At 34.9% G+C, this 27,093-nt stretch overlaps 5 protein-coding genes across 5 annotated transcripts; 1 reads left to right on the forward strand and 4 right to left on the reverse strand.

Annotated features, from left to right (window-relative positions):
- The first annotated feature begins 644 nt into the window (after positions 1–644).
- Positions 645–4,652, forward strand: LOC108205874 (uncharacterized). Its single transcript, XM_017375992.2, has 9 exons — positions 645–779; positions 1,071–1,145; positions 1,409–1,562; positions 1,667–2,349; positions 2,557–2,730; positions 2,821–2,937; positions 3,574–3,753; positions 3,855–3,901; positions 4,108–4,652. The coding sequence occupies exons 2-9, from the start codon at positions 1,098–1,100 to the stop codon at positions 4,412–4,414; spliced, it is 1,710 nt and encodes a 569-aa protein (XP_017231481.1). The 5' UTR covers positions 645–779; positions 1,071–1,097; the 3' UTR covers positions 4,415–4,652.
- Positions 4,653–5,650: 998 nt separating this feature from the next.
- On the reverse strand, positions 5,651–10,256 carry LOC108204839 (SNF2 domain-containing protein CLASSY 3). Its single transcript, XM_064082869.1, has 4 exons — positions 10,050–10,256; positions 8,494–9,914; positions 8,031–8,213; positions 5,651–7,781 (listed from the first exon to the last, which is right to left on the reverse strand). The coding sequence occupies exons 2-4, from the start codon at positions 9,868–9,870 to the stop codon at positions 5,925–5,927; spliced, it is 3,417 nt and encodes a 1,138-aa protein (XP_063938939.1). The 5' UTR covers positions 9,871–9,914; positions 10,050–10,256; the 3' UTR covers positions 5,651–5,924.
- Positions 10,257–12,738: 2,482 nt separating this feature from the next.
- LOC108204507 (SNF2 domain-containing protein CLASSY 3) lies at positions 12,739–17,825 on the reverse strand. The gene is made up of 4 exons (XM_017373988.2): positions 17,730–17,825; positions 16,160–17,456; positions 15,213–15,356; positions 12,739–14,924 (listed from the first exon to the last, which is right to left on the reverse strand). Exons 2-4 carry the CDS (start codon positions 17,444–17,446, stop codon positions 13,050–13,052), a joined length of 3,306 nt encoding a protein of 1,101 aa, XP_017229477.1. The 5' UTR covers positions 17,447–17,456; positions 17,730–17,825; the 3' UTR covers positions 12,739–13,049.
- Positions 17,826–20,010: 2,185 nt separating this feature from the next.
- LOC135148303 (small polypeptide DEVIL 14) lies at positions 20,011–20,675 on the reverse strand. Its single transcript, XM_064082876.1, has one exon. It carries the CDS (start codon positions 20,425–20,427, stop codon positions 20,299–20,301), a length of 129 nt encoding a protein of 42 aa, XP_063938946.1. The 5' UTR covers positions 20,428–20,675; the 3' UTR covers positions 20,011–20,298.
- A 1,652-nt stretch (positions 20,676–22,327) lies between these two features.
- Positions 22,328–26,287, reverse strand: LOC108210181 (probable glutathione peroxidase 5). The gene is made up of 6 exons (XM_017381466.2): positions 26,033–26,287; positions 25,814–25,890; positions 25,646–25,707; positions 24,324–24,442; positions 22,720–22,887; positions 22,328–22,619 (listed from the first exon to the last, which is right to left on the reverse strand). The coding sequence occupies exons 1-6, from the start codon at positions 26,081–26,083 to the stop codon at positions 22,587–22,589; spliced, it is 510 nt and encodes a 169-aa protein (XP_017236955.1). The 5' UTR covers positions 26,084–26,287; the 3' UTR covers positions 22,328–22,586.
- Positions 26,288–27,093: the final 806 nt, after the last annotated feature.

A 27,093-nucleotide genomic window follows, 5' to 3' on the forward strand; every position in this document is an offset into this window, starting at 1 on the left:
TAAGAAAATTATTCTAAAAAGAATAAAAAAAAGTTATTTGCAATCATTTCACATCTCCCAATAAAATATCGGAGCATATGTAGAAAATAAAATTTTAAAAAACTCCAACTTTTTCTCCCTTTTAATGGAATATCATACAAGGATAAGTAATAACTACTCCCTACGTCCCATTTTAGTTGTTACATTTGGTTTTGTACCGATCAAATTGACCAAACTTTGACTAAAATTTATTAATATTTTATTAATTGAGAAAAATAAAAAAAATGTCACCGGAAATAACTTTTGATCTACTTTAGTATGTGATTTTCAGTTTCTAAAAATAATGAAAGAGTGACTTATAATCTTTGGTCAAAACTTAGTCAATTTGACCAATAAAAATAGAAATATGACAACTAAAATGGGATGGAGAGAGTAATATTTATATCGTATAGTATTGACATTTTAAAAATATATTAAAATGATCTTATTATATACCTACATATAATAAACGTAAGATATATAATTTGGTCGCATATATAATATGTTATAATAAAATTGTTGTCTTTAGTTAGATAATTAGATTATATTGTCTCAGTCATTTTGATCGTTAATGTTTATCTAGATACAATCCTCAACAAATAACAATTCTACTCTAACTAATTTCTCATAAATAAACAAATAAAGATTTATACATAATTCTCTCCGTCTTGACATATATATAGCGACCTCGTATTTATCTCTCTTCTTAAATCTTAACATCGAAACATCCTAAACTCAAGAATCATCTTTAGGGTTTCTGGGTAAGTGTCTATCCTAGGTCTTTTAGCAGTTCAATTCTCGTTTTCTTACATTACATTGAATTTGCCTCTGTTTTCTCGATTTATAATTTATGTTATGCTTTTTGCCGTTTGATTCATATTTAATATCCTTTGATCTCCAATGGGTTATGGTATGATTGTGTGATGTAATGTTTAAATACAATGTTGTTTTGAGGTATGATTGTGTTTCATATGTTTTTTGTTTGGTATTCTTGTTATGATTATATGATGTTTAGTTTTTAGTGTGTAAGATTGTTTTCGATATTTGTGCAGATATTTGTTATACAGGAGTTAAAGAAGATGGGTTTAAACTCGGTTTATAGGCATCTGCAAGAGGTCTTTCCTACGGTATATACGTATTCTTAACCACAGATATGCACATTTTTGTATATGCTTATCGAGTTGGTATGATGATACTTGGTTATGTTAAAGAAAGTTAAATCTGATCATCGAAGGACAATCTCGAGTCTCGGTTGTTTACTTCTGGGAATTGAGTTCATATGCATACACCATTTTCTGTCTTATGATGCCATATAGATTTAGTTACATTTGTAGCTGCTATCTTGTATTTGTAGTTGGTGATTTTTTATATCTTTTTTTTGTTTAAACAGATTGACACTCGTGTGCTTAGAGCTGTTGCAATAGAGAACTCAAAGGATAGTCAAGTAGCTGCTAAAGTTGTTCTTGAAGAGATCATACCCTTTCTTCCTGTGAAATCAGAGTCATTTAATTCTGCCAATGAGATTAATTCTTGCTCATTTGAAGGTACTCTGTCCTTTTGCAGTGGAATTGAGTTGTGTATGAATTTACATATGTACATTTGATTTTCTGTCGTACAAGTTTTTAATGGATTCTTTTTCACTCTTTAGGTGCTGAAGCTGTTTCCCCTACATTTTTTGCTCAGATATATGAATCCCTCTCAAGTGAAAATGGTGAAATCGTTGGCATGGGAGATAAGCCTGTTTACCAGAAATCACCAGGGGAATCTGCAGATATAAGTAACGTTGGTGTTGATTTGTCTGCCGTAAATACGACTTTACTTAATGAAAAAGCCTCTAATAACGAATCTAAGCAAGTGCATATAGAGTTTGCTAATGAGAAAAATAGTTCATCACAAACTTCTAAAAAGAGTAGCAAAGAAGATTCGGAAGTTTTAGATGATTCATCTCTTGATGGTGATGTAGCTTCATCTTCAACTCAAAATGTTTTGCTTGATGGTTCCACAAACAGCATAGAATTAGTCACGGTGCCTGAACCAAGTTATTCATTCATTACTGTTTCAAAAACTGATGTACCCCCGAGTGAAATGATTGATTGTGAAAACAAGTCTGCGATCCACACTATGGCTGATCCCGAGACAACATTTTCAAATGTTGATAAACCGGAGAAAAGTAATTTTACTGTAGCTGCATCTGAGAAAGGGTTAGCAATTACAGTATTTGATGATTTTGAGGGCGAGACTGACGTGAACACTGCCATCAGATCGCAATACGAGCATATATATAGCACTCAACATCTTGAGGATATTATTGAATCTTCCAAGAGTGAAAAGGTGATCAGCCTTCAATTCTGTTTCCTTCTGTTGTAATTACTTATATTTTTCATTAGTTAACCAGGTTCATAATTTAAATTAAGAGCACCATGAATATAAGCTAAAAATCATTAATACATGCTATAAAATATGTATGTATGCATGCATGTATGTATATTTCCTGGATGTGACTGCCTTTTGATTTTAATTTTTGAACACTGTGCTCAGATAACTTTACAGTCAGCGAAGGAGTCACTATACAGCTTGATGAGAGAAGTAGAGCTCAAAGAGAACTCTGTAGAACAAGCGGAGGAAGAAGCTGCTCATGGGGGCTTGAGCATACTTATCAATGTGAAAGAATTAAAACAGATGCTTCAACGTGCAAAGGAAGCAAATGACATGGTTCTGTACCTTTACATTAATGTTTTTAGCTGAACTATTAAATGCATTGTTATCTTTGACTTATTATGTTTCAAGCTTCCTCTAATGCAGAATGCTGGAGAAGTTTATGGTGAAAAGGCTATTCTAGCCACTGAAGTGAGGGAGCTTCAGTCTCGCTTGGTCAGCATGTCAGATGAAAGGAATAAAGCTCTTGCCATGCTTGATGAGGTTATGTCATCAGAATTAACTCCTCATGTGGGTGTTCAGGGAGGGGTAGGGGAGGGTGTTACTTGGCAGCTTGCATTGTTTGTTTAACATATATGAGCCTGATGATAACTCCCTTTGTAATGCTGGATAATTACTTCATGTAGAGAATAGGTTAGTGATTCTTGTTGGCCATGTACTAATGGGAAGTATAGTATTACCCTGCACATGAGTGTTATTCTAACTAATGAACTTGCTTCTGTATAAGTCATGACTGTATCCTTCTCAATTCCTATGAAATAGAAAAATAGCTGTAAGTTGTGTTCATGGCCTTGGTGTTTTAATCTGGTTAACATGCCAATGCCAAAAGCATTTTGGTGCTCCTGCATATAAATATGTACTCATTTTTAGTTTTACATCAGTAAATGTTGTTTGGTAAGCTGTACACATGGATGTCTGTTTATTTGCCAGAATCCGGAAATTATTTATGCTTGTATTAAGTTGATTCACTTATGATGCTATATTGATAGTCATAGTCTTATATATTCAGTTTCTATACTTGACATGTTTTTAGTATTGTTATATATGTCCTTTGAGGCAATGAGAAAAGTGACAAATGTTTCCTTATTCATATCTTAATGCTTCCATTCCTTTTTGCAGATGCGTCAATCACTTAAAGGGCGATTGGAAGAAGCAGAAAGAGGTATTAAAGCTGCAGAGCAAGAAAGATTGGACAAGGAAGAGTTTGCTCGCAAATCGCTAGCATATGAAAACAGCATTATGGAAAAGGTGGTTGAGGAGTCGAAGATTCTTGAGCAAGAAGCACAGAAGAACTCTGAGGTACTTATCTACCCTCGCACAAAATATTTTTCTGTTTTTTTATGTTAAAATAAATATTTCTAGTGCATAATTTTCAACATCTTGCGTTTTTTGTGATTTAGTTGAGAGAGTTTCTTATGGATCGTGGCCGATTAGTCGACATAATTCAGTAAGTTCCTTAAACTTGGTAAATTGGTAGGGCAAGTTTTTTATCTGTTCAACTGTTCGTCAGCTGTGCATAGATCCTACTTGTTGAGGGCATATGCCCTGGCATATTTATCAGAAAGATCCAGAGTGCCAGAAAATATATCGCTTTTGCATGATATTGATCCCGAAACACAAAAGTATAATTACAATTTTCTATTTATTTTGTAGAGGAGAAATATCAGTTGTATGCCAGGACATTAAATTGATCAAAGAGAAGTTTGACCAACATGTTCCATTAAGCAAGTTACTATCTTCCAGCTATACTTTGGCGTCATTGACTTCTTCCAGTTCTTCTATACCAAGTACCGCACCTCAGCAGATGTCAGAACTTGTTCATGCTCTTGACAGCATAAAGGCACTTGACAGATCAATTGCCGATGATCAGATTTCATATGGAGAGGAGGTGCCTAGCCATCAGAAGGAGCTTATTGATGATGGGTGGGAATTCTTTAATAAAGAGGAATGCAGGACGTGATTTCTTAATTTTCAAGGATAGACAATACTCCTAGATCAAAATTTGTGTTTATAAGTGTCTAGCAATTAGGATCTCTAGTAGTGATTTTTTTGAGTTGAGTAGAGATGTGTTTTCAACCTCGTACTTTTGGGCAGCGAGGTAGCTTTGATACACTGCAAATATGGAAATTATGGTATATCTCTATGGTACTGGTTTTGAACTCATTCTAATGATATTGAATTGTCTATTTTAATTTGAAGGTTGCTAGGGACTTGATTCTAAAGGTAAATTACTCAGTTTTGTTCAGGTATAATACTTTCTGTTTTTGGCTTGTTTGGTAAAATACTTCTATTTTGCCATTTTTTTTAGAAAGTAGTTAAAATAAAAGGAAAATATTGTGCTAGTAAAGATAAAGGCACCGGTAAGTAACCATACTTGGACCAATGTGGAGAGTCCTGGGGAGTTCCATGAATATAATATAAATAATTCAATTTCTAAAAAGTATATTATTCAATTTCTAAAAAGGATGTATAAGACAATTCCGACAATAATATTATTGGTTCTCTATTATTATTATAATATTAAATTCTAAATCTGAATGAATATTTAGTCATTAAAGATAAATGAGGAATGGTTAATCATTAGTATATATTTATCTATCTATTTATCATTACGAGGAATGAAAAATGGATTTAAAAAGTGAGATACAATTAAACCTCCACTGATCGACAACTGAGTTCAATGATAAAAAGTTTGGAAGTAGTTGCCCAGAGAAAGTTGTATTTTCATCCCTCTACCAAAGATAACCTGTTAATCCAGATTGGAAGAACTACAGCACATAGATAATGCAGCATTCTTACATCAAATGCAGTCCCTTTGCCGTAGACGAATCATAGAAAAATATATGACAACATACTAGACTCAATCGCAGACAGTGCAGTTTTCAACAAACTTACTTTGAACATTACATTGCGTCTGCAGTTCCATAAAATCAAAACTTATACTGGATTAATTTCAGTGAATTCCAAGTCTCTAGCTGAAGCATGATCAATAGCAGATTTCTACTATTTTCATCATACTAGGTAATAAAACCTCACCAGGACACTTTTCTTAGCAACTTTTACCATATTGGTCATTAACATCAGCAAGTCCAAATGTGTCTCCAGAAATTGAACTGTCTTCACACGCTGTATCCGGGAAAAAGAGAATATCTGGAAAATGTTCTTCCCAGCATAAGAATATGATTAATAGCATGTATAACAAACAAATCACTTAAAACGCTTCATATAACAAGCAAATACATCTACAGAAGCCACTGAGTTCACAATGATCAGGTTTTTATAAAGTGAAGCATCAGTCATTCAATCACTTCATAAAATTGCAATCTTGCAGTTTAAACATGATATTTAGAAGTTCAGAACATTGTTCCATACAAAAGAGAGGTCCTCAGATAACATAAGAGAGAGTTGCTAATTTAAGAGAGTGGAAAGGTATTGCCCACATGCACACATAACATTTTTCATCAGTTTGGTTACTCGGCAACCAAATCATATGTATCTATAAGATTCGAATCTTTGGGTTGGTAAACAATTTGTTTGATCAAGCCTCCTAGCTTGTCATTGTGTTGAATCATCTTCTGCAAGATTTCATCTTCAGAGACTATCTTTGGAACATTTTCCTTGCAGCTATCCTTGTCATCCGAAGAAAACACAATCTCTGACAACCGGTCCTTGGCAGTTTGAGCATTGTATTTTCTGTTGTCCATCTCTTGTGCAATAAGATGGTAAGTGTACACAATTTTTTTCTGGCCGATTCTATAGGCTCGGCTTATTGCTTGTCTTTCAACAGAAGGATTCCACACCACATCCAGCAGAACAACTCTTGAAGCCCCAACAAGATTTATGCCTTCTGAACAAGCCTTTGTCGAAGCTAAAAGTACCCTCACTTTGCTTCTCGGATCATTGACAGAACTGATTATAGTTTGGCGCTGCTTTGGTTGAAGTTCTCCACACATATATAGCACTTCTTTTCCCTCAGTCCACCCAAAGTATGTCTGAAGTTGCTTTTTTATAAAGACCAGAGGATCGAGAATTTCACTATAAATGAGTACCTTTTCATCTAGCGCCTCACTCAGCCTACAGATTTCCACAACAAATTTTGTCTTTGCACCGGAAAACGGATCTGTTTCTAGCTTCTTAAGCTTATCCTTATAAGTAGATAATTGATGTTCTTCAAAATATCTCTCAGGTAATAGTGAGGGATGGACTGATACCAGGGTAGCCACGTTTGAAAATTCCAGGTTGCGAGCTTTCATGTCATCAGTACTCAGAACACCTATTAGCTCCTGCTGCAAATCTGTCGGCTGCAAGTGAATCAAGGCATCCTTTAGACCTGGACAGCTTTTTTGAAGTATTTTTCCTTTATGCACATGCACAAAAGGGCTAATCATAACTTTTAGCTCCCCAAGTTTATGCGCAGACCACTTATTTTGTACTTCTTTGCTGAGATTCCTTAGGCTTTTCTTCATCTCGCCATCAAATTTGGGGTTCACCAGGCGCAGGGTATTATATAGCTCATCAAAATTGTTCTGGAAGGGAGTTCCCGACAAAATGATGCGCCTCTGAGTCTTAACAGCAAGCAAGGACTTGTAGATACTGCTTTGGTCGTTCCGGGGTGTGTGTCCTTCATCCAGTACTAAAAGACTAGGGTGCTTTAGAAGGGCTTTCCCCATTTTCCTTTTAATAGGAGTGCAGCCAACAGTTTGTGATGCTTCACTCACAAGTTTATCAAACAATTTATATGTTATTCCCAGGATGCTTTTGTCCCTTATCCATGACAAAAGCTTGACCACACGAGTAAACATTACATTGTTCCTGCTGTCCCTTCCTTTACTTGAAAAGCTTACAGCTGCTGGATTTTCCTGGCCCGAGAACTCCGGGTTGTTCAAATTGTGGAAAGGCATATTGATGTTCCACTTTTTGAATTCCTCTTCCCATGTGAGAAGCATGCTCTTAGGAGCTATGATTACTGGCCTAGAATCTGGGTACAGCTTCATGAATGATTGGAGAAATATAATAGTAAGGCGAGTTTTCCCTGTCCCAGGGGCATGTGATATTATGCATCCAGAACCAGAACTCGACAGTGGCTTCTCCAACTTCTCAATATAAATTCCACCAGCAAGATTCTTCCAGATGAACTCAAAGCCTTCACGCTGGTGTTCATACATGCTACTCCTTGTTCCTGGTACCAAATCCCAGACAGTTCCAGTGATGTTGTAGATTTCAGAATTATGTCTTCTGGCATCAGTGTATTCAAAATCATCTGAGTATATAGGGCATCCCGATTGTTCAAAATAACCCCTTCTCCGTGTCTGTGGCGAAGGCTTGCTCTGTACACAAAGTTCAAAGTGGATTTTTTAAGCAACTTCATTACTAACCAGAGTCTTTAAAGCAAAAACCAAATATCTAAATAACATGACAAACACTTGACAGAATGGAATAATTGACAAAACCAGAAGAACAACGCACCTACTATGAATTACTCATCATCAGATGCTTCTATATACCGAATATGAGATTATTCATAACCGAAATCAATTTAACACTCAAAAGGAGAGACAAAGAATAGCATGACTTACAAAAGTTGGAAGAATATGCTTGATCTCTTGCCTCACGTGCGAACAACACTTGCATATGATTCCGATTTGTTCATCAAGAACAAGATGGTGAATTCCTTGACTACAAAGAGTAGCCTGATCAGTTTCTGTTTTACAGTGATCATCATTGTCAACCTTCATATGGTCTGAAGAACAATCAGTTTCCTGTTTTGTATATTTTGAATTGGAAAACAGTGTCAAGACATTATATGAGTAAGCCTAGAAAAGATTAATTTTGACTCAGTAATAAAAATTCAAGCTTCATAGAATTGCAAATGCACACTACCCTAAAAGTATACTACTTGTTTCCCCTTATTTGCTAATTGTGTTAGGCTCTCAGGAGGATTCAATCGCTAAACAAGCATAAGCAGTTCAAGAATGAAAATGCAAGCTGCGCCAGAAGATAAAGATAGTTGAGATAAATGAAAGCAACTTATATTCTTACCGGTGGAGTAGAACCAATCTCTTCAAAAGTGAGGCACATGTTCAGCTCTTTGAAGAGTTCATCAACATGTTTATCAAAGTCTGATTTTTCCACCGGCTTCTCATCCTCGTCTCTAAACCAGAACTTGTGTTGCGATTTTTCCTTCTCAGCCTCTTCCACAACCTCTCCATCACCATCTAGACTATCAGCAAGAATCTCAAGAAAATCCAGCTTCTTACTTGCTTTTCTTTTAGCAGCCATCTTCAGATTCTTCTGTCTTTCTCTGCCATCTCTCTTAACATAATTTTCCTGACTTTCATTGTCATTCTCCGACGAAGAATAAATCTCCACCACCTCAGGTTTTGGATCACATTGTCCATCTTGACTTGAATTTACTTTATCTCTGTAACATTTTTCAACCAAACTCTCACAAATTCTGTGCCTCACATCATCATTAGAATTTGACTCCTCAAGCTCAAAAGAAACCCCTTTTCTTTTTCCTCTGCACTCATAGTCTTCCTTCTTTCTTTTATCATTTCTGCTTCCCCCTTTTCCACTCTCAGACATCCTCACCTTCCCGTTGCATTCGACATCTTTCTTCTCCCAAACTCTGCACCTCACCTCATCATTATTCGAATTTGATTCTGTAAACTCGAAATCCACCTTCCTTTTCCCTCTGTGCTCAAAATCTCCCCGCCTCCTTTTAACCTTTTTGCTTCGTCTTTGTCCACTCTCAACTATCCTCCCCTTCCCCTTGCACCTCACCTCCTCCTCATCATCACATGAGCTCGAATCATCCAAACTCTCATCATGATCAGATCTTGACTCTTTCCGGTCCTCTCTATAAGACTCATCCGACTCATCATCATAAAAACTATCATCTTCACTAGATGTTGTTTTATGTGATAAATCATCCCCCTTCGCATCCAAAGCCACATCTACCTCGTCATCTTGATCATTATCAGTACCATCATCACCGCCATCCACCATTCTCTCATCTGCATTCTCCTCCCCTATATCAACAACAGAAATCACCCTAATATCCGAATCACTCTCTTCATCACTCAAAAATTTATCCACAAACTTATCAACATCAACACAACTCATCTCAACTACATCATCCTCACTTGAATAACACGCTTTTTCCCTCTTTTCACCCTTTTTAAATCCCCCCTCAAATCTTCTCGATTTCGAACTCTCACCCTTCTTGACCACACTCGGCCCTTCATCATCTTCATCAGAAACCAAATCCACGTGCTCCACCTTAATCTCCGGTCCGGCAGCTCCGGCGCCGGAAGTTCTGCCCTTCCTGGCCCTCTCCTTCCTTAAAGTCTCATGCAAAATCTTATCAAAACCCAACCTCGTGCGCTTAGCTACCGGCAACTCTCCAGAATCCATAACTGCAAATAAGTTGCTGTGTGTTCTAAGAGAGAGACTTATTGCTGGAGAGAGAGAGAGAATTTGGTAGATAAGAGGGAAGATGAAAAGCTATACTTATAAGTAATATTTAGTGCTCTTCCGGGGCAAAAGTTAAAGTGAGGAGTGCCAAAAGAGGCAAGGAGTCATTGGTTGTTTACCTGCTAAGTCTGAGACCAATGGACAAATAAGTGATTCCTTCTATATCTGTGCATGTATTGTGTATATAGCTACTGGTACTGGTGTTATAGACAGGGGTGATTCATGAGAGAGTGCTTGGATTTTATTCTTTTGAGAATACCAAGCATCGGAACTGGTTACTATTTTGCATAGCTTTCAAATTTAGGCTAGCTGCTCCATCGTGCCTTTTTTTTTTCTTTCAAATTTGACTGAATCTTGTATACATTGTGTAATTCAAAAAGTATTAAATAATTTTATCATTATCTACTAGTATGTACTCCCTCCGTCCCCTATACATTGGGGGACGGGGACGCGGCACGGTAAAATGTAGTTGTGTAATTTATTTTTTAAATTTTCTTTTTCTGAATTAAAGTTTGGACGTTATATTTTTATTCAGAAAAAGAAAATCTCAAAAATAAGTTACGGAACTATATTTTATAAGAGCATTGAAATGCGTGTCGAGCAGTTGAAAAGAAACGTATACAATTAAATGGGACAGAGGGAGTATAATTTATTTTAAGATATAATTTTCAGTTTTTAAAATGATAGAAAAATAATGCTTAATCATAGTCATAAAATGACATGTTTAATCTTTGAAATTCAAATACGGATAAACCAGAATATGTAAAGACCTGGACTTTATGGTTGGATAGGAAGAAGTTATTTTACATCTTAGTGATTTAAATGTTTATATAAAAAATTTGGTTGATTAAAATTTTAATTATATAACTTTATTTGTAAAGTAAAATTTTGAAATTATAATTATAATCGAACAATCATGGAATCTCGCATGAAAAACAAGAAAGGGAGTATGATTTAAAATGATTCCCAACACGAAATAAAGATGACAAATAATCCCAGGCAACAACCTCAGGACACACTTTCCTCTTTCTATCATCTGCCTCATTCATTGTAGCCTGTTCTTACAAACGTTGAGTGTTCTAAGCATCTTCTACCTTTGGCTAGCAGAGCAGAGCAGCAGCGACATACTTTTAAGTGACATATATGGCCTGAGAATTAATTGATAAACCTTGCTGGAGATACAAGTAAGAACTAAAATAGAAACTGCAGGTTCAGTCACTAGAGTTTCACAATGCATCTTGCCAAAATGTAATAAAAGAGGTTAGGTTTACCTCATAAGTTTCAATCATAAAGATATATACCAACATTTGAATTCAAAACATGCAGCAACTAATATTTTTCATTGATGATCAACAAATAGCAATGCTAAAACTAACAAACTAACTGGTAAATAATAAGAGTAATTGAAGTAGATTGTGAATGAACCGACTTAAAAAGCCTGCAACCGAGACTTGGCCGTTGTCAAAAGTTCAATTGTGGTGCTTTTCTTTCGGTTGTCAACAGTTCATATTCAATTACTATTATTCTCCCAAAACCTGAAATTTTATTTTTGGGTCGAGAATGGATCACATGCACCAATCTTTTGGGGGCATAATTTTGTCTTCGTGTCCCCGCGAGCCATACCATGTTAAGGACCAATTCTCCCAAAATCTGCACCGCAAGTATTGGGAGAATATTCTAACAATGTTTCCTATTCTAGGAAATGGAACCTTCACCTGGGAAACTCTAGGTAATCTCTGTTTAAAACCTTAATGGCTAAATACACTGTGGGCAGGATCTGCTTACTGCATTTACCAAACTTACCATCCATGTCAGAAACCCAAGTAGATTTAGGCCAAGAGTCGAAAATGTGTCGCAGAAATTTCCATGTTGATGCAGAACCCCTCTAAACCCCTCTAAACATCAGAAGCTCCCAAAGTGGCAGCTGACATGCAAGATTTCACATTAATGAGACGTTATAATTCTATCAAAAAAAGATTAACAAGGTAGAATCCTCTCCATAGCTGTTAACATAATAACCAACAAATAATTTCATTTTATACAGATGATGATCCATCACTGCACGCAGACAATATTTTTTGTTTCAGAGGTGAATGTTTAGATACAGACCACCATAGACTTAAGTGGTATCCCTTATTCGGCAAAAAAAAAAAAAAAAAGTGGTATCCCTTATTCCACTTATTTTCATCCAGGGATGTGATATTCCACTTATTTTCCTTCAATACACCTGGAGTCGGTATAAAGCTGTTTTTCTATAATGACCAAACGACATATTTCTATTCTATAATCGATCACAAACCATAGGAAATAACCTTCTATAAAGCAAGTATAGTGAAGATAGCCTGATAACTCATATCGGAAGCAATGCAACATTCAATAAGCTAGTAAAAAATTCAAATAAAATGCATCAGAGTAGATAAAATTCAATAAAGTAGAAGACAAAATTATTGGCATAAGCATTTAGTAGGTTTCTACTTACTACTCTGGAAAATGAAACCTCCACCTAGAAAACCTTTACCGTACTTACCATTTATATTAGAGATCCAAGTGTATTCAGGCTGTAAGGCCAAATGTGCCTAAGCAATCCCCATGTTCATGCAAAACCGCTCTTAACTTCACAAGCACTCAGAGTGGCAGACATGCAAGATTTCACATTAATGAGACATAATATCAAGAAGAGATGAACGAGCTTGAGACCCAAAGATGATAATCTGTCACATGTATGATACAAAGCACCACGCAGATGTAGCAAGTATATAGACAAATCTTAACAAAGCCGCCAAGTAAACAATGAACTGAGCTTATATAGATAGAGAATATCAGGCTGTCATTCATTTTTAAAATACTTAAAATTCGTTTCAAGGAAAGTTGAGATCCCTTTAATCTACTAAATGAATGAAAGACTGATATTACATAGAGACATTTACTAATTTGAAAGAGGATTAAGAAACTGTTGCCAACATGCACATACCATTCTCCATCTGTTAATTAATGATGACCGTCAAGAACTATCCACTATCAATATTTTGGCTGCTCTGTGTATGGAACTTTTATCACATAGGTAATAGGTCTAGGATACCTTTTCTGAACCAACAAAAAGATTTTCTTCCAAATCACTCCTATGCAACCACATCAAATGTATCTATCAAATCTGATTCTTTTGGCTGGTAAAGAATTTGTTTAAATAAGCCACCTAGCTTATCATTCTGTTGATACATCTCTTGCAAGATCCTATCTTCAGAGACCATATCCGGCGAATTCTTCTGCAAGCTATCCGTGTCTTTCGAAGAAAACAGCATCTCCGACAATCGATCCTTGGCAGTCTGTACCTTGTACTTACGGACTTCCATGTCTTCGGCTATAAGATGGTAGGTGTAGACAATTTTTGTTTGGCCAATCCTATAGGCTCGACTTATTGCCTGTCTCTCGACAGAGGGATTCCACACTACATCTAGCAGAACAACTCTCGAAGCTCCCACCAGATGGATGCCTTCAGAACAAGCCTTTATAGATGCCAAAAGTACCCTTGATTTGCTTTTTGGATCATTCAGAGCACTGATTGAAGATTGTCGCTGCTTTGCTTCAAGTTTTCCATCCATATATAACACTTCCCTTCCTTCAGTCCAGCCAAAGTAACTCTGGAGCTGCTTTTTGATTAATTTCAAAGGTTTAATAAACTGACCAAAAATCAATACCCTTTCTTTCAGTGCCACACTCAGCCGACAAAGTTCTATAACAAATTTTGTCTTTGCACCGGAATAAGGATCTTTTTTTAGTCTTTGCAGCTTATCCTTGTAAGATGAGAACTGATGCAATCGAAAACATTGCTTTGGCAAGAGCGAGGGATGGACAGATACTAGTGAAATTTCATGTGCTATTTCAAAGTGGCCATTTTTATGATCTTTGGTTTTCAGGGCAGCTATTAGCTCCTCCTGCAAATCTGTCGGCTGCAAGCGGATCAAGGCGTCCTTCAATCTGGGACATCTTTCTTGAATTATCTTTCCTTTATGCACATGGACAAAAGGACTAATCATATGCTTTAGCTCCATCAGTTTACGGCCCGACCAATTAGATTTTAATTCTTTGCTGATCTTCCTCAACTTTTTCTCCAATGTATCATCAAATTTGGAAGATTTACTGTCAAATTTGGGGCTCACCAAGCGCAGGGTATTATATAGCTCAACAAAATTATTCTGGAAGGGAGTTCCTGACAGTATGATGCGCCTCTCAGTCTCAACATCGAGTAAAGAGTTGTAGATACGGCTTTGGTCATTGCGGGGATTGTGTCCTTCATCCAGTACAATAATGCTAGGAAGCTGAAGGAGGACATTCCCCATAAGCTCTTCTGAAGGATCGCACTCAGCATTACTTGTCTCAGCGCTCACAAGCTTATCAAATAAAGCATATGTTATTCCCAATATGCTTTTGTCCCTTTTCCATGAATAAAGCTTGACTAAACGTGCAAGAGTTTTATTGTTCCTGTTGTGCCCTCCCATCCTCGAAATTTTTACAGCTGCCGAATTTTCCTGGCCAGAAAACTCCAGGTTGTCCATGTTATGGAAAGGTATATTGATGTTCCACTTTTTAAACTCCTCTTCCCAAGTAAGAAGCATGCTCTTAGGAGCTATGATTACCGGCCGAGAATCTGGGTACATCCTCATGAATGATTGGAGAAATACGATTGTAAGGCGAGTTTTTCCAGTCCCAGGGGCATGCGATATAATGCATCCAGAACCAGAACTGGACAGGGGCTTCTCCAACTCGTCTATCATAATTCCGCCAGCAAGATTCTTCCAGATGAACTCAAAACCTTCACGCTGGTGTTCATACATGCTGCTTCTCACCCCTGGTACCAAATCCCAGACACTTCCTATAGTGTTGTAATCATCATAATCATGTCGTTCAGAAACCATGCCTTGGAAGTAATCTGAAAATAAAGGGCATTCAGGTTGTACAAAATGTCTCCTCCTACGACTCTGAGGATCAGAGGTGCTCTGTACACAAACAACGTTCATGCAAAATATTAATTGAGTAATAATAAGTTGAGAGTCGGAAAATCCAAAAGCAGATATGTAAAGAGCGTGAGAAATACTTTAAAGAACACTGCACCTTGCAAAACTAAAAGAAAATGCTCCTATTTCAGATACAAGATATAGAAAATGCGTATTCATACAATAGGACTGGAAAATAATTATCAGCTCTCCTATTTGCGAAATAGGAGATCCTTCTTAAGTGAAAAGTCAGCACAAAAAAGTCTAGACAAAGCCTAGTATATAACTTACAAAGGTTGGAAGAATATGTCTGATCTCTTGGCTCACATGCGAACAATATTTGCATACAAGTCCGATTTGTTCATCAAGAACAAGATCGTGTTTGTCTCTATTACAATCACTTTGCATCTTACAGTGATCACCATTATCAACCTCCTGCATGTGGTCAGAAAAACGATCAATGTCCTTATATGTATATATTTTGAATATATTAATCTAGTGCCTAATGGTATAGATGGAAATTTAGAACATATATGCTTTAATGGAAAAAACAGAAAGAAAGAATTTTCATGCTTCATTAACAAGTATACTGCTCGTCTGTTTCAGTGTAATTTCCTTATTGTATTACCTTTTAGTAAGGATCTCATTCTTAAACAAACATATGCAGTTCAATAGTGATAACATGAGTTCACATAAAAAAAATGAATCTTAGTTTAGTAATAACATTAAAGTCAAGAACATGTATTCTTCAATGGGTTATATTATGAAAATTTCTAAAATATCATCAAACACTTCATATTTAAAAGATGTCCTAAAAGAACATCATCACTGAAGCTTAATGTTCAATACTAGTTTCTTCTACTCTTCTATGTTTATGAGGTTTCAACATGCATCACTGAAGCTTATGTTCAATACCCGAGACTTTAGATCTACCAGGTGAAGCATTAAGATAGAAAGATAGACTAAATTAGGACCAAAATAGGAAACAGTTATAATTTCACATCATAATAAATTACAGTCAACATCTTACTACATGATTTTGATAACAGAATATGGATACCTAGTATATATGTCAACTTGGTTTTCCAAAATAAAGCAGAGCCTACACTTTATAAGAAACATGAAATTTATGGGAACTAATAACAGCAGTCAAGAACATGATAAATACAACTTGTACATTAAACACATGGTGTTTTTTTTTATTGTGCATGCAAATTAAGTTAATAATTAATACTTACCAGTTGAGTTGAACCAATATCTTCACAAGTAAGGGCCGTGTTCAGATCTTCAAAGAGCCGATCAAGCTCTGCATCGAAAGCTGATTTCTCAACTGGCTTCTTTTCAGGAAACCAGAACTTGTGTTTTATTTCTTCCTTTTCAATCTTTTTTAGACCCTCTCTTTTACCAGCGAAAAAAGCACAAAAAGCCTTTACAGGGTCAATATCCTCATCTGCGTTTCTCCCAGTGGTCATCTTCAGATTTTTCCTTCTGTTGCCACCATATATGTCACGACTTTTATCATCAGTCTCTACCAAAGGTTGAATCTGCGAGCCATCTTTCCTTAAACTCACTTTTTTACTTCTGGATGTTATAAGTGCATCTGATCGAAGACGATCTGCAACATTCTGTGTTCTTTTCAGAAATCCACTCTTAACAATTCGCTTCCCATTCTTCCTACCAACACTTGTTTCAGACTTTGAACTATCATTTTCTTCATCGGAGTCATCAAAATGACATGAGCTGTTCCCATCTTCATCATCGCTTTCACTTGATTCTTCTAGCTCAAATGTTTCTACCTTGTCCTCAAATCTGCCATCAACCGTTTCCTTCTCCCCTCTATCATTTTCCCTTCCACTTCCCTCGGCGAACTTCCCCTTCTCCCTCCCCTTCCTTTTAAAACCATTCTTCCCTTCAATTCTTCTATCTGTCCCACAACCATCATCAGAATCATTGTCTCCTTCATCCTCAGACTTTGCATAAGAACTTGAATCATCCGAACTCTCAGCATGATCTGATCCAACAAAACCCTCATCTCTAAAACTCTCATCGGATTCATCATTTGTATCTTCATTAGATTCTTCACTCGCATCTTCACTCGACAAAGAATCAATCCTCTCCTCCTCCTCCACATCATCACCACCACCACCATCTACTACCCTTTCAATTTCCCTCTCTTCCCCCTTGTCAAAAGCCAACACCTCAACAACATCCGAATCATCATCATCATCTTTACATAAATCCCTCTCTCCCACTACAATCACATCACAATCACTCTCACTATCTTTATCCAACTCTTTACCCTTCTCAGATTTCCCCTTGCATTCTCTCCCATCCCCACCCCTCCCCCTCGCATTCCCACTTAACCCTTCATCATCATCTTCAACCAACACAACCGGAACCACCACATCAGCCTCCACCGCAACCTGGCGGCCAGAACTTTTAAGTTTCTTAAATTCCTCCTCTATAAACCTATCACTACCTGACCTAGTTCTCTTAGCAACAGGCAATTTATAATAGGACTCCATACTTGTTAACCTAATCAAATCAAACCAATCATTCAACTAAACAAAAAAACACATGATTAGAACACAAAGTATTCAACTAAACAAAAAAATCACATGATCAGAACACAAAGTTGCATCTACATTGAACACACATAATCACACACACATGTACATTGTTATAGTTAAACAGAGAAAAAAGATTAACCTAGGCAGAGCTGTAATGATTTAAGGTTGTAGGGTTAAGGAGAGTAAATTACGGCAAGTTTTTAGGACAAAGATTTAGAGAGTGTGAAAGGAAACGTACCTAGAATAGATGCAGAGAGATAGAAATAAAACGTATCTACATACAAACACGAATGTGTTACAGCATGCAAGCCCATATAGGAAAATATCTAAGAGACTGAATCCTTTTCAGAACTAATTACCCAGGTTGACCGTGCTTGGAACCAGAATTTAATGTCATCAACTATTTTTTAATTTTTTTTAAAAAATAATATAAATTATATTATTCGATATTTTCAGCTAATATAATTAAATCAGAAATCAAAATCAAATTATACATAAATAATATGATGGTTGTTTGAAGTCGTTTTTATTTTTAAATAGCATGATTTCGGCTTCAAACCCAGTTATATTAAATATATATATATATATATATATATATATATATATATATATTTAATAAAAAAAATATCTCCCGACCTCTTCATCTTCACCGATAGAGTGGTAGATGATTTGTCACCTGTGACTCGAAATCTCGAGTGCTGTATACATTTATCCTTAAGTCTCAATATACATGTTATTTTTAAGAAAAAAATTTGTCTCGAATTACATGTTACTATATTCTTTCAATACAAATTTATCTCTATATTTTTTGTGAATTTTTTGAAACTCAACTTTATTCATGATTCTTTTTCAAGGATGTCAAATTTTTTACATTTCAATACATATTTATTTTTTACATTTCAATACATATCAAAAAATAGTAAAATTTTATAATATTAAAATTAACTATATCTACTCATTATTTTCATTATATATCTACTCATTATCTCCATTATATTCTTTTTATACATAAAATATCACTTGATCCCAAAACTTTACTCACTATTTTTCTCTTTTCCGTTATATATAATAGAATTGGAAATATGACCCCAAATATTATATATTAATACCAGATAATCCATCATGATTTTTGGAAAAAAAATGTCAGACCGTGTTGTGCTTAGGTTAAAAACTCTTACAAAGCGTTATACGATCCGGCACTAGATCGTATGATTTTAAGAAGAAAAAAAAGAAACTAAACACCCAACGATCTAACATTTTGAATTATGAAATGATAGCTTGCGACCATATTAATGAAAATTACAGTATTATGTCAACACTCATTCTCCGTCTCTTAATTTATAAGGTGAGAGAACAATAGAAATACTATTTGACTCGTGAAGTGTCTTCATAAATGTTCTTTCTTTACTGGTGCCTTCATAAATGTTGTGAGGACTCTGTTTGTCCTATTCCTATGAGGTACTCACACTTTTTCCGAATTCCGATTCACTTGTCAACGGAGGGAGTACTTGATTTCTATATTCCCATCGTCAAGATGATGCTTTTATGCATGCGAGGACGGAGGATCTTGCAACTCGCCGCACAGTAAACGATCTTTATATTGGAATCTTAGAGTTGTAATCCGTTGGAATTTTAATACTAGATTGTTTTTATTATGAATTTTAATGGATTGAATGTGATTTCGATTTTGTGCGAATTTTTGATAAAATGTTGCATAATTGATATAAATTTCTTAAGATTTAAATCCGATACTTCAAAATCTCATGTAATTTAGTGGGATTTCAAAAAACTTAATATACACTGCGAAATCCCACACAATCCATCATTCTATGAAATCTAAAAATTTTATCAGCATTTGAATACCATCAGATTTTAGTTGATTTTAAACAATCTTAATTGAATATCATCAGATTTTAAATCATAATTTAAAATCATGACTGAATACCATCGGATGTTGTAACATAATTTAAAATCCCAATTAAATATCTCAAGATTTCAATGAATTTTAAACAATTTCAATTGAATAACCACAAATTTCATGAATGAAAAAAAAATTTAAAATCTCAATCGAATATAATAATGGTGACATTGATTTCATGTGAAGTCTTGAAAATCTAAAATAAATTGTCAAAATATTCATGATTCCTCAAAATTTTGTGAAATATGTAAAAACTTATATAAACATTAAGTATACTCAGCAAATCTCCGAAATTCTCCATGTTATAATTCACAAAAACTCATCGGCTCTTGAATGCCATCATATTTTAATAATTTTAATTAAGTACTACCTGATTTTTAAATATAATATAAAATAAAGATCGAATATAATCAACTTTTTATAATAATTTAAAATACCAACAAAATATTTTGAGATACTAATATATATTTTATAAAATCTGAACAACACACTTGAATTTTGAGAATTTTTTTTAAAAAAAAATCTTAAGAATTCCATTCATATTCACCCCTAAAATCCATATACTCCCTGTACTCTCCTAGTGCTCTTCAGACATGCAGAATAATCGGGAAAAAAGCGCATTCCATATACTGTGTAATGACATCGCAATCACATTTCTGCATCACATAAAATCGAATAAAACATTTCATGGCTGAGTGATTAATACGGACAAGACTCGCGTCTAAGAAAAATATGTACTTTCCTGCTAAAGCAACCCTTTACGACACTCTTCTACTATGTTAAATATCCCTTCCTAGTCAAATACTCCAAAATCCAAATATTACGAGCTTTAGCATTACAAACATCTACCACCTAATTAACTAAAGCAAACCATTCGAGAGTAATCAGGTTAATCTTGCCAGTTCAGAAGAAGGACCGTGCACCTCCATATGATGTAAAGTCTAGCTCTCTGCTGTCGAATCTGTTTCGAGCAACGCCGCAGCTTTGAGCATCCAACGGGGATCGAATTCGAGGCCATAAAATGCGAAAAATCTGAGGAAATGCCTGAGCAAGTGAGCTGCAAGTTTGGTGGAGTTGAAGGTGTGAGAGAGTTTGTTAGTTGGTACTAATTGGTGTGAGCTGAGGAGGCTTAGGTCTTTTATACATGGAGAAGTGGAGATATGAGGCAATGAGATATGTGGTCAGAAAAACAGTTATGGTCCCCTCATGTCAAAGGGTCTAAGGACAAACAGTCAGATTAAGTTGTCTCTTTGTTCATTTATCCTCTTAAGAATAACGTTTGTCATCCATATTCATGTCCTGGATTGCTTGTCATGATGCTTACACTACTATATGCATCTAAATTTTCATCGACCATCGACCCCAAGCGTCCATACTCTACTAGTAGGATATACGAAAAACAGTTCATTTGATTTGGCGCCCATTCGCCCAACCCCAAGTGTCCATATTCTAGGCGTTAGGGATTTACAAAAAAATAGTTGATTTGATTTGACAATTTTATAATATTACTCTCTAAAATTGAATAATATTCTCAAACGCGAAAGAAAATTTCTTTTATGCTCTTAAGTTAATATTTGTCATTTATATCTTCTCACATGTCCTAGATCGCTAGACATAATGCATAACATACAATACATATAACTGTTTCTATCAATTTCTCATCAACCCCACTCTCAATCAAGTGTCCACACTCTAGCATCAGAGATATACGATAATTTGATGTAAAGATTGTAGATTCTCTAAAATCGTCCCGGCCAACCCCAAGTGTCCACACTCTAGTCATATAGATTTAAGTAAGATCGTGATGTGATTTAACTATGTATAAATGCCGCCGCTTTTAAAAATAGAACAAAACTCTCAAACTCGAAACTAAAACTATAGATATCATCGATCTCAGAAGCCTTGATTACCAAATAACGGGAACACATTGTATAGGAAATCAAAGATCGGACAAAATGAAGGAAACATAATGGATGGCTAGGAGATAGGAGAGGCACAACCTTATCATAAAGAACAATTATTCTTGATTAGGTATTTAGGTGGAACCAAATTGTTGTCTAACTCAATCAGACACCATGCTCGCCACTGATCATCACAAACACTGACAGATGAGTTTAAAGCCACAAACATGCACATGTGTGATGACTTTACAATTGGCAGATGGCTACCATTTTCTTGTTTAGGATGCATACAATCCAATTCACCCTCAAATGTAACTTCACATGGCCCTTCTGGTCGATACATTGGCCAAACTTGCCTTGACACGTCCCCTTTCGGATCGTTGTCTTCACATGTTAGATTCCTCAACCGGGTCCGATCCCACATGGTTCATCCATCAAAATCTGATGATATCCGGTCCCCAGAATCACACCTTTAAATCACGCGATAAAAATGTCGTTTGATTTAAAGATTTAAACATGTTAAAATCGAACTCTCGATAACACTACTGGCAAAGACTTTTTTTTTTCCTTTTTGAGAATCGAAAAGACTTTTTTTTATCCTTTTTGCTGAATAAATAGGAGGGGGCGACAACTGTTTTGGGACAAAGACCGGAGAGTTTTCCGGACAACACGGTCCAGGAAATTATTTGACTCCGCGTAGTAAACACCAACAATGTATGTCTACTTCTTGGCCATAGACAAGTCCTTGTCTGAAGGTAGGGAAAGAGATGGAAAAAAGAATATGCAATAAATCTTTTTCCACTGGCTTCTGGCCAGACAAGCAGATAAGCTTAAACCGTGCGGCTGACTGATGATTGGTTAGGGTGAAGACTCTATTATTGAGAAGAGATCAGTTTTGTTTTAATGTTTTATTGTTTTATTGTTTATCCAATGAGAACAAGAATCAAGCCTTTTGTTGGGGTGCTATATATTCCCCTTATTTCAGTTCAAAATAAGTGTACCCATAACAAATGTATATCAGATGCAACATCTTACATTCTCAATTAAAATGGTTGCCTTTCAATACAGAACTGCAAGAAGAAAGTTCTGTATTCATGTCTTAATATCGATTTTCTATAAACACTCAGAGAAATTTTAAATTGCCGGCACATTTTTGAATATCACACGATGAAAGACTACAGGAACGAATAAAATATACAATCAACCAATAAACCACTATAGCTTCTTGATGTGCTTAACTAATTGACATTGTCTACCCCGGTAAACTAGATGTTTCTCATGATTGTCTCAGTGCCTTTTTGATATCTCCCTGCATGGCATTATACAAATTATAAAGCGTGAATTTGAAAATCTTGAGCAAATGCAAGGATGGCTAGCACGTGTGTGTGTGTGAGAAGGCGGGGTTTTACCTCAATGGACAGTGGTGAGGTGGTGGTGCCATATCTTTGGAGGACATTCCCTTCCTTGTCAATAAGGAACTTCGTAAAATTCCATTTAATGCTTGACCCCATAAACCCTCTAGTTCTGGCTTTCAAAAATTTGTAGATGGGGGCTGTATTTTTCCCGTTGACAAGTACCTATAAATACCAGTCTGTTATGATAATATAAACAAAAATCAAAGAAAAACACTGTGATTGAGCTAAAAGCTCAAAAACAATGGTAATAAGCTTATAGCAGTCTAGCACGGGAACTCGAAGGTAATATCTAAGATGAGAAAAAAGACTATTATGAGCATTCAAAATCGAACTAGTGCTGCAGAGGCAAGATACACACATGTAAGAAATAGGCTGGTGATTGGATTGAAGTCATTCGATCGAACAATAAGACTGGAATAGACTGAATGCAAAAGAAAGTGCATTTTGTCCTCAATCAAATAATATCAGAGTTACAAGGCATGTATTGGGACATCTGGACCTCAATGATAGACTGACAAGAAGAATTCTCTACATTTGTTCAGCAAAAAACTACACTACAAAACACCAAATTCAAGATGAATAATGCCCGTCTACTTCACCATCCAATCAGGAGTATATAAGTTTGGAGCAGCAACCTTAAACACTTCTAAAGTTACATTTTCTTTATAGTCTTTGAGTCTCAAGTGTTTTGAGAACTCCGTCACAACATTTGTGATCAACTTTTTTATAACTCGTGTGACTAACTTTTTCAACTCAGTGCAGGATACCTGCTTGAAATATATGAATAATCTATTTGTCTCCATACATTAATATTTATTGTCTTGTGTATCTGTGCCTTTTTTGTAGATTATGTCGTAACTTATTATTGTTTGCCTCCTTTTTAATACATGAAATTTGTCCTCTTTTATTACTGGATTGGTTGGAGATTTCCACGTCGATTTAAAATTTAAATTGTATATAGGTTCTACAGAAGTAGTGAACTATAAAATTTAGGATGCAGATGTAGTAGAAAGCTACCTATAACATTGTATGAAATTAGTGAACCACAAAATTCAGGATGCAGATGTAGTGCAAAGCTACATATAACATCAAAGTGGAATTTCAAATCAAATAATTCACTTTCAAATCAAAATAATCTGTTTTCTATAATGTGGACTCTTAAGCTTTTAGATTTGTTGTTTTGACTCATATAAGCCAGCAACAAAATAATCTAAATTTACTCTAAATGGGTCATCTATGTCCACCACTGTGCCTTTAATTGTTCACTTGCCTACCTGGCTGCCTCAGTAAATAAATACTAAGAAGAAAGGATGCACTGGACCAGCTTGAAAGAATTACAATAATGGCTTAAAAGCTGAAACAGGTGTTGACTTTGTTTCATCTGTTATTATAAATAAAGCATCTATAAACTTCAGAACAATTTTTTTTTTAGCAAGTGACGAAAATTTTAAAAAGGGTCAACAATTCAAATTGAGAAGCAGTTCAAAGAGGGGATCTAATTATATTTTACTGAGTCGCTTCTATATAAGAGAAGCATACACCGCATGAAGCATAAAACACAATATCACATCATCTAGTATGGAAGTCACATTACTAACCTTCTGGAAGACAGGGTATTCTGCCTGAAACTTCTCACAAGCATAATTTTGTAATTGCTCGCCTGTTCCAGGCGCTTGTTTCAGGAATTGGTTACAGGGGAAGGCCAGGATCTCAAAATCTTAATTGAGGAAAAAAAGGTGTCAAGTATGTTGGAATTTGACCAACTCTGTAAGAAACATATATTTAATTTAAACAGATAATGAGTTTATAAGATTTGGCAAACTGAACCGAGCACAAAAAGAATTTAGGTCAACAAATATTGCATGCAAATGGTAATTGAAGGGAGTAAGGCTTCCTGAATTCACAAACAATTTCAACAAAATCTTTCTATTTCTTATTTTAAAATGTTCAAATCTATGTATTCCTCTATCCGTAAAGTACATTGATTATTGAATGTACAGAAATGAGTCAAATGACTATAAACGAGTTTCTCTTTTTCGTAGTAACTGCTACTCTAGGAGGGAAATGTTTTTATGCGGTGCTAGGGATTTAATAACTATCTTGTTAGCTCCAGAATGTTTCACCTCTTTGCAGAAGTTGTTGCCTATTTGCTATCTTTGAATCACACTCGGACAAGATATAACAGCGCGACTTGTAATGTTTCAACTAGTAGAATATACATATTACAAGAAAAATCATTTAAGGAATCTGATCTCTGTACGTTGATGATGCAAATGTTAAGATTTAATAACTACGTGCATAAGAATACTAAAACACACAAGTTTCTGCAAATAATAGAAATAGCTTAGTATAAAAGTTCTCTTAAACAATGGTAAAACTGGGGTCAGAAAGCATTCTTCATTGCCATTCTACCCAAAACCAATCACGAAACTTTTAATTTCGTTGCCCAAAATTACAATCACTAAAAGTAATGCCATTTCAACTCCTTCCATTTTGCCTACTCATAATCATGGATAAAATTTTGTCGGGGAAACAGTTTTCATAGACCATTGTGCTGAATATAGTATACAATCCAATTAAGGCCTACTTCTAACACTTTGGGGGAGTTGGCTACTTCACTTGTTTATTTGTCTGACTGGAATTTAAGGATAATGTTCTTATTTCATTCCAATATACATAAATCTGTAAATTGTCCAAATTCATTTAAAAATATAAATCATCCTTCAAAACTATAGGTTGAAGTTATCAAATTTCCAGCAAAATTGTATCTCGACAATAAGCTAATAATTTTTTTTTAAATGCTACTCACACGTCCCCTGCTCATAATAATCCAACAAGTCCCTAAAAGCTTGCAAACATATTCGAAAAGTTGAATACAATATGAACATCTGGCAAAAGAAGGTGTATAAGAACATCATACCTGTATCCTTGTATCTGTCATAAAGCTCAGTTAATTCCGAGTAATTTGAATTCGCCCAACTACTGTTCTTTCACAAAAATAAATATAATTTCAAAAACACATAAGTAATTCAAACTACCCACACTAATTAAAAATTAAAAAGAAAAAAATAAAAGAAAACAAGATTACCATTTGGGAGCAACATTTACAATGAGAAGAACCTTCCCTTTGTAGATGCTAAGGTCTACCTCTTTGTTCTTGCTATCCTGCAACTCATTTCTTGACAATTAATACAAAGCACATTCATGCACATACAATAAGTTAATTTATCAGGATCATATCGTATTCTCGTAACATAAAATATATACACATGCAAATATCTGTATGTACAAAATTGGAGAATGGTACCTTTACAGTGAAATCATGGACAGATTTTGCTTTGGAAGAAGAAGCGCCCATTTGGGGATCAATATGCCGAGGCCTGAATCTGAATTCAGAAGAATGTTTGTAGCAGGTTTGAAAAAAAAAGCTGACAGGTTTCAAATCTTGGTTAAATTTTTTGACATTTATATTCGGTGAGTAAATTATTAATGTGAACCAATCTGAGGAATATAAGACCAGATGCTAACCGTCTTGTTAGACTTCAAGCCTACGATCTTTATTCTTACCAAACATCAACAAAAGTCAGTTGTTCTAACAGCAGCCCAACAAAAAATTCAGGACCATTTGGGTTAATGATTTATGGTTTATAAATAAATTTGATTGATTGTTTATTTTAGTGTTAAAATTAAATTTTTGTAAATTATTTTATAGAAAAGGTAAGCTGAATAAAAATTATATCTTACAAATTTCATTTTTTTAATCAGACTTATTTTTAATTTTAAAACGACTCTTCTCACACAAACATACAAGTTTTTAAAGTCAAAAAATTTACAAACTCGACTCACACAACAACACACTCCCCATCTCCTATCATAAATTGATCGGTTTTAATTTTATGATTTAATTGATTAATCTTAAAAAATATCTATATACGATTTTGAATAGAATTAATAATTTTTGTTGATTGATATGTTTTATAATGAAAAATACATAAATAATGATATTTAAATTGTTAGACCTACCATGGTATTTTCAATATTAATGGTCATGCTAAAAAAAATTCAATATTAATTATAAATATGAGTAAATAATATTAGTTACATATATTTAATAAAGAAAATTATAAATGATTAATGTATAAACAAACCCTGCTTATCTTGTGTGTTTGGTTCAGAGGGAATGAGTTAATACAAAGATTTATATATCATATAAATTTATATATTTTAAAGTATAAACTCTAACTATTTATAACTATTATTTTAATGTTAATTATTCATTTTATATTTTGATTTTAATATACTTTACTATGTGTGAATAGGGAGCATCTCTCTGGCCTTGCACAATCTTACTTAAATTAGAGATTTATA

This window comes from Daucus carota, chromosome 1, assembly GCF_001625215.2.
Source record: "Daucus carota subsp. sativus chromosome 1, DH1 v3.0, whole genome shotgun sequence".
Taxonomy (NCBI): Eukaryota; Viridiplantae; Streptophyta; class Magnoliopsida; order Apiales; family Apiaceae; genus Daucus; species Daucus carota.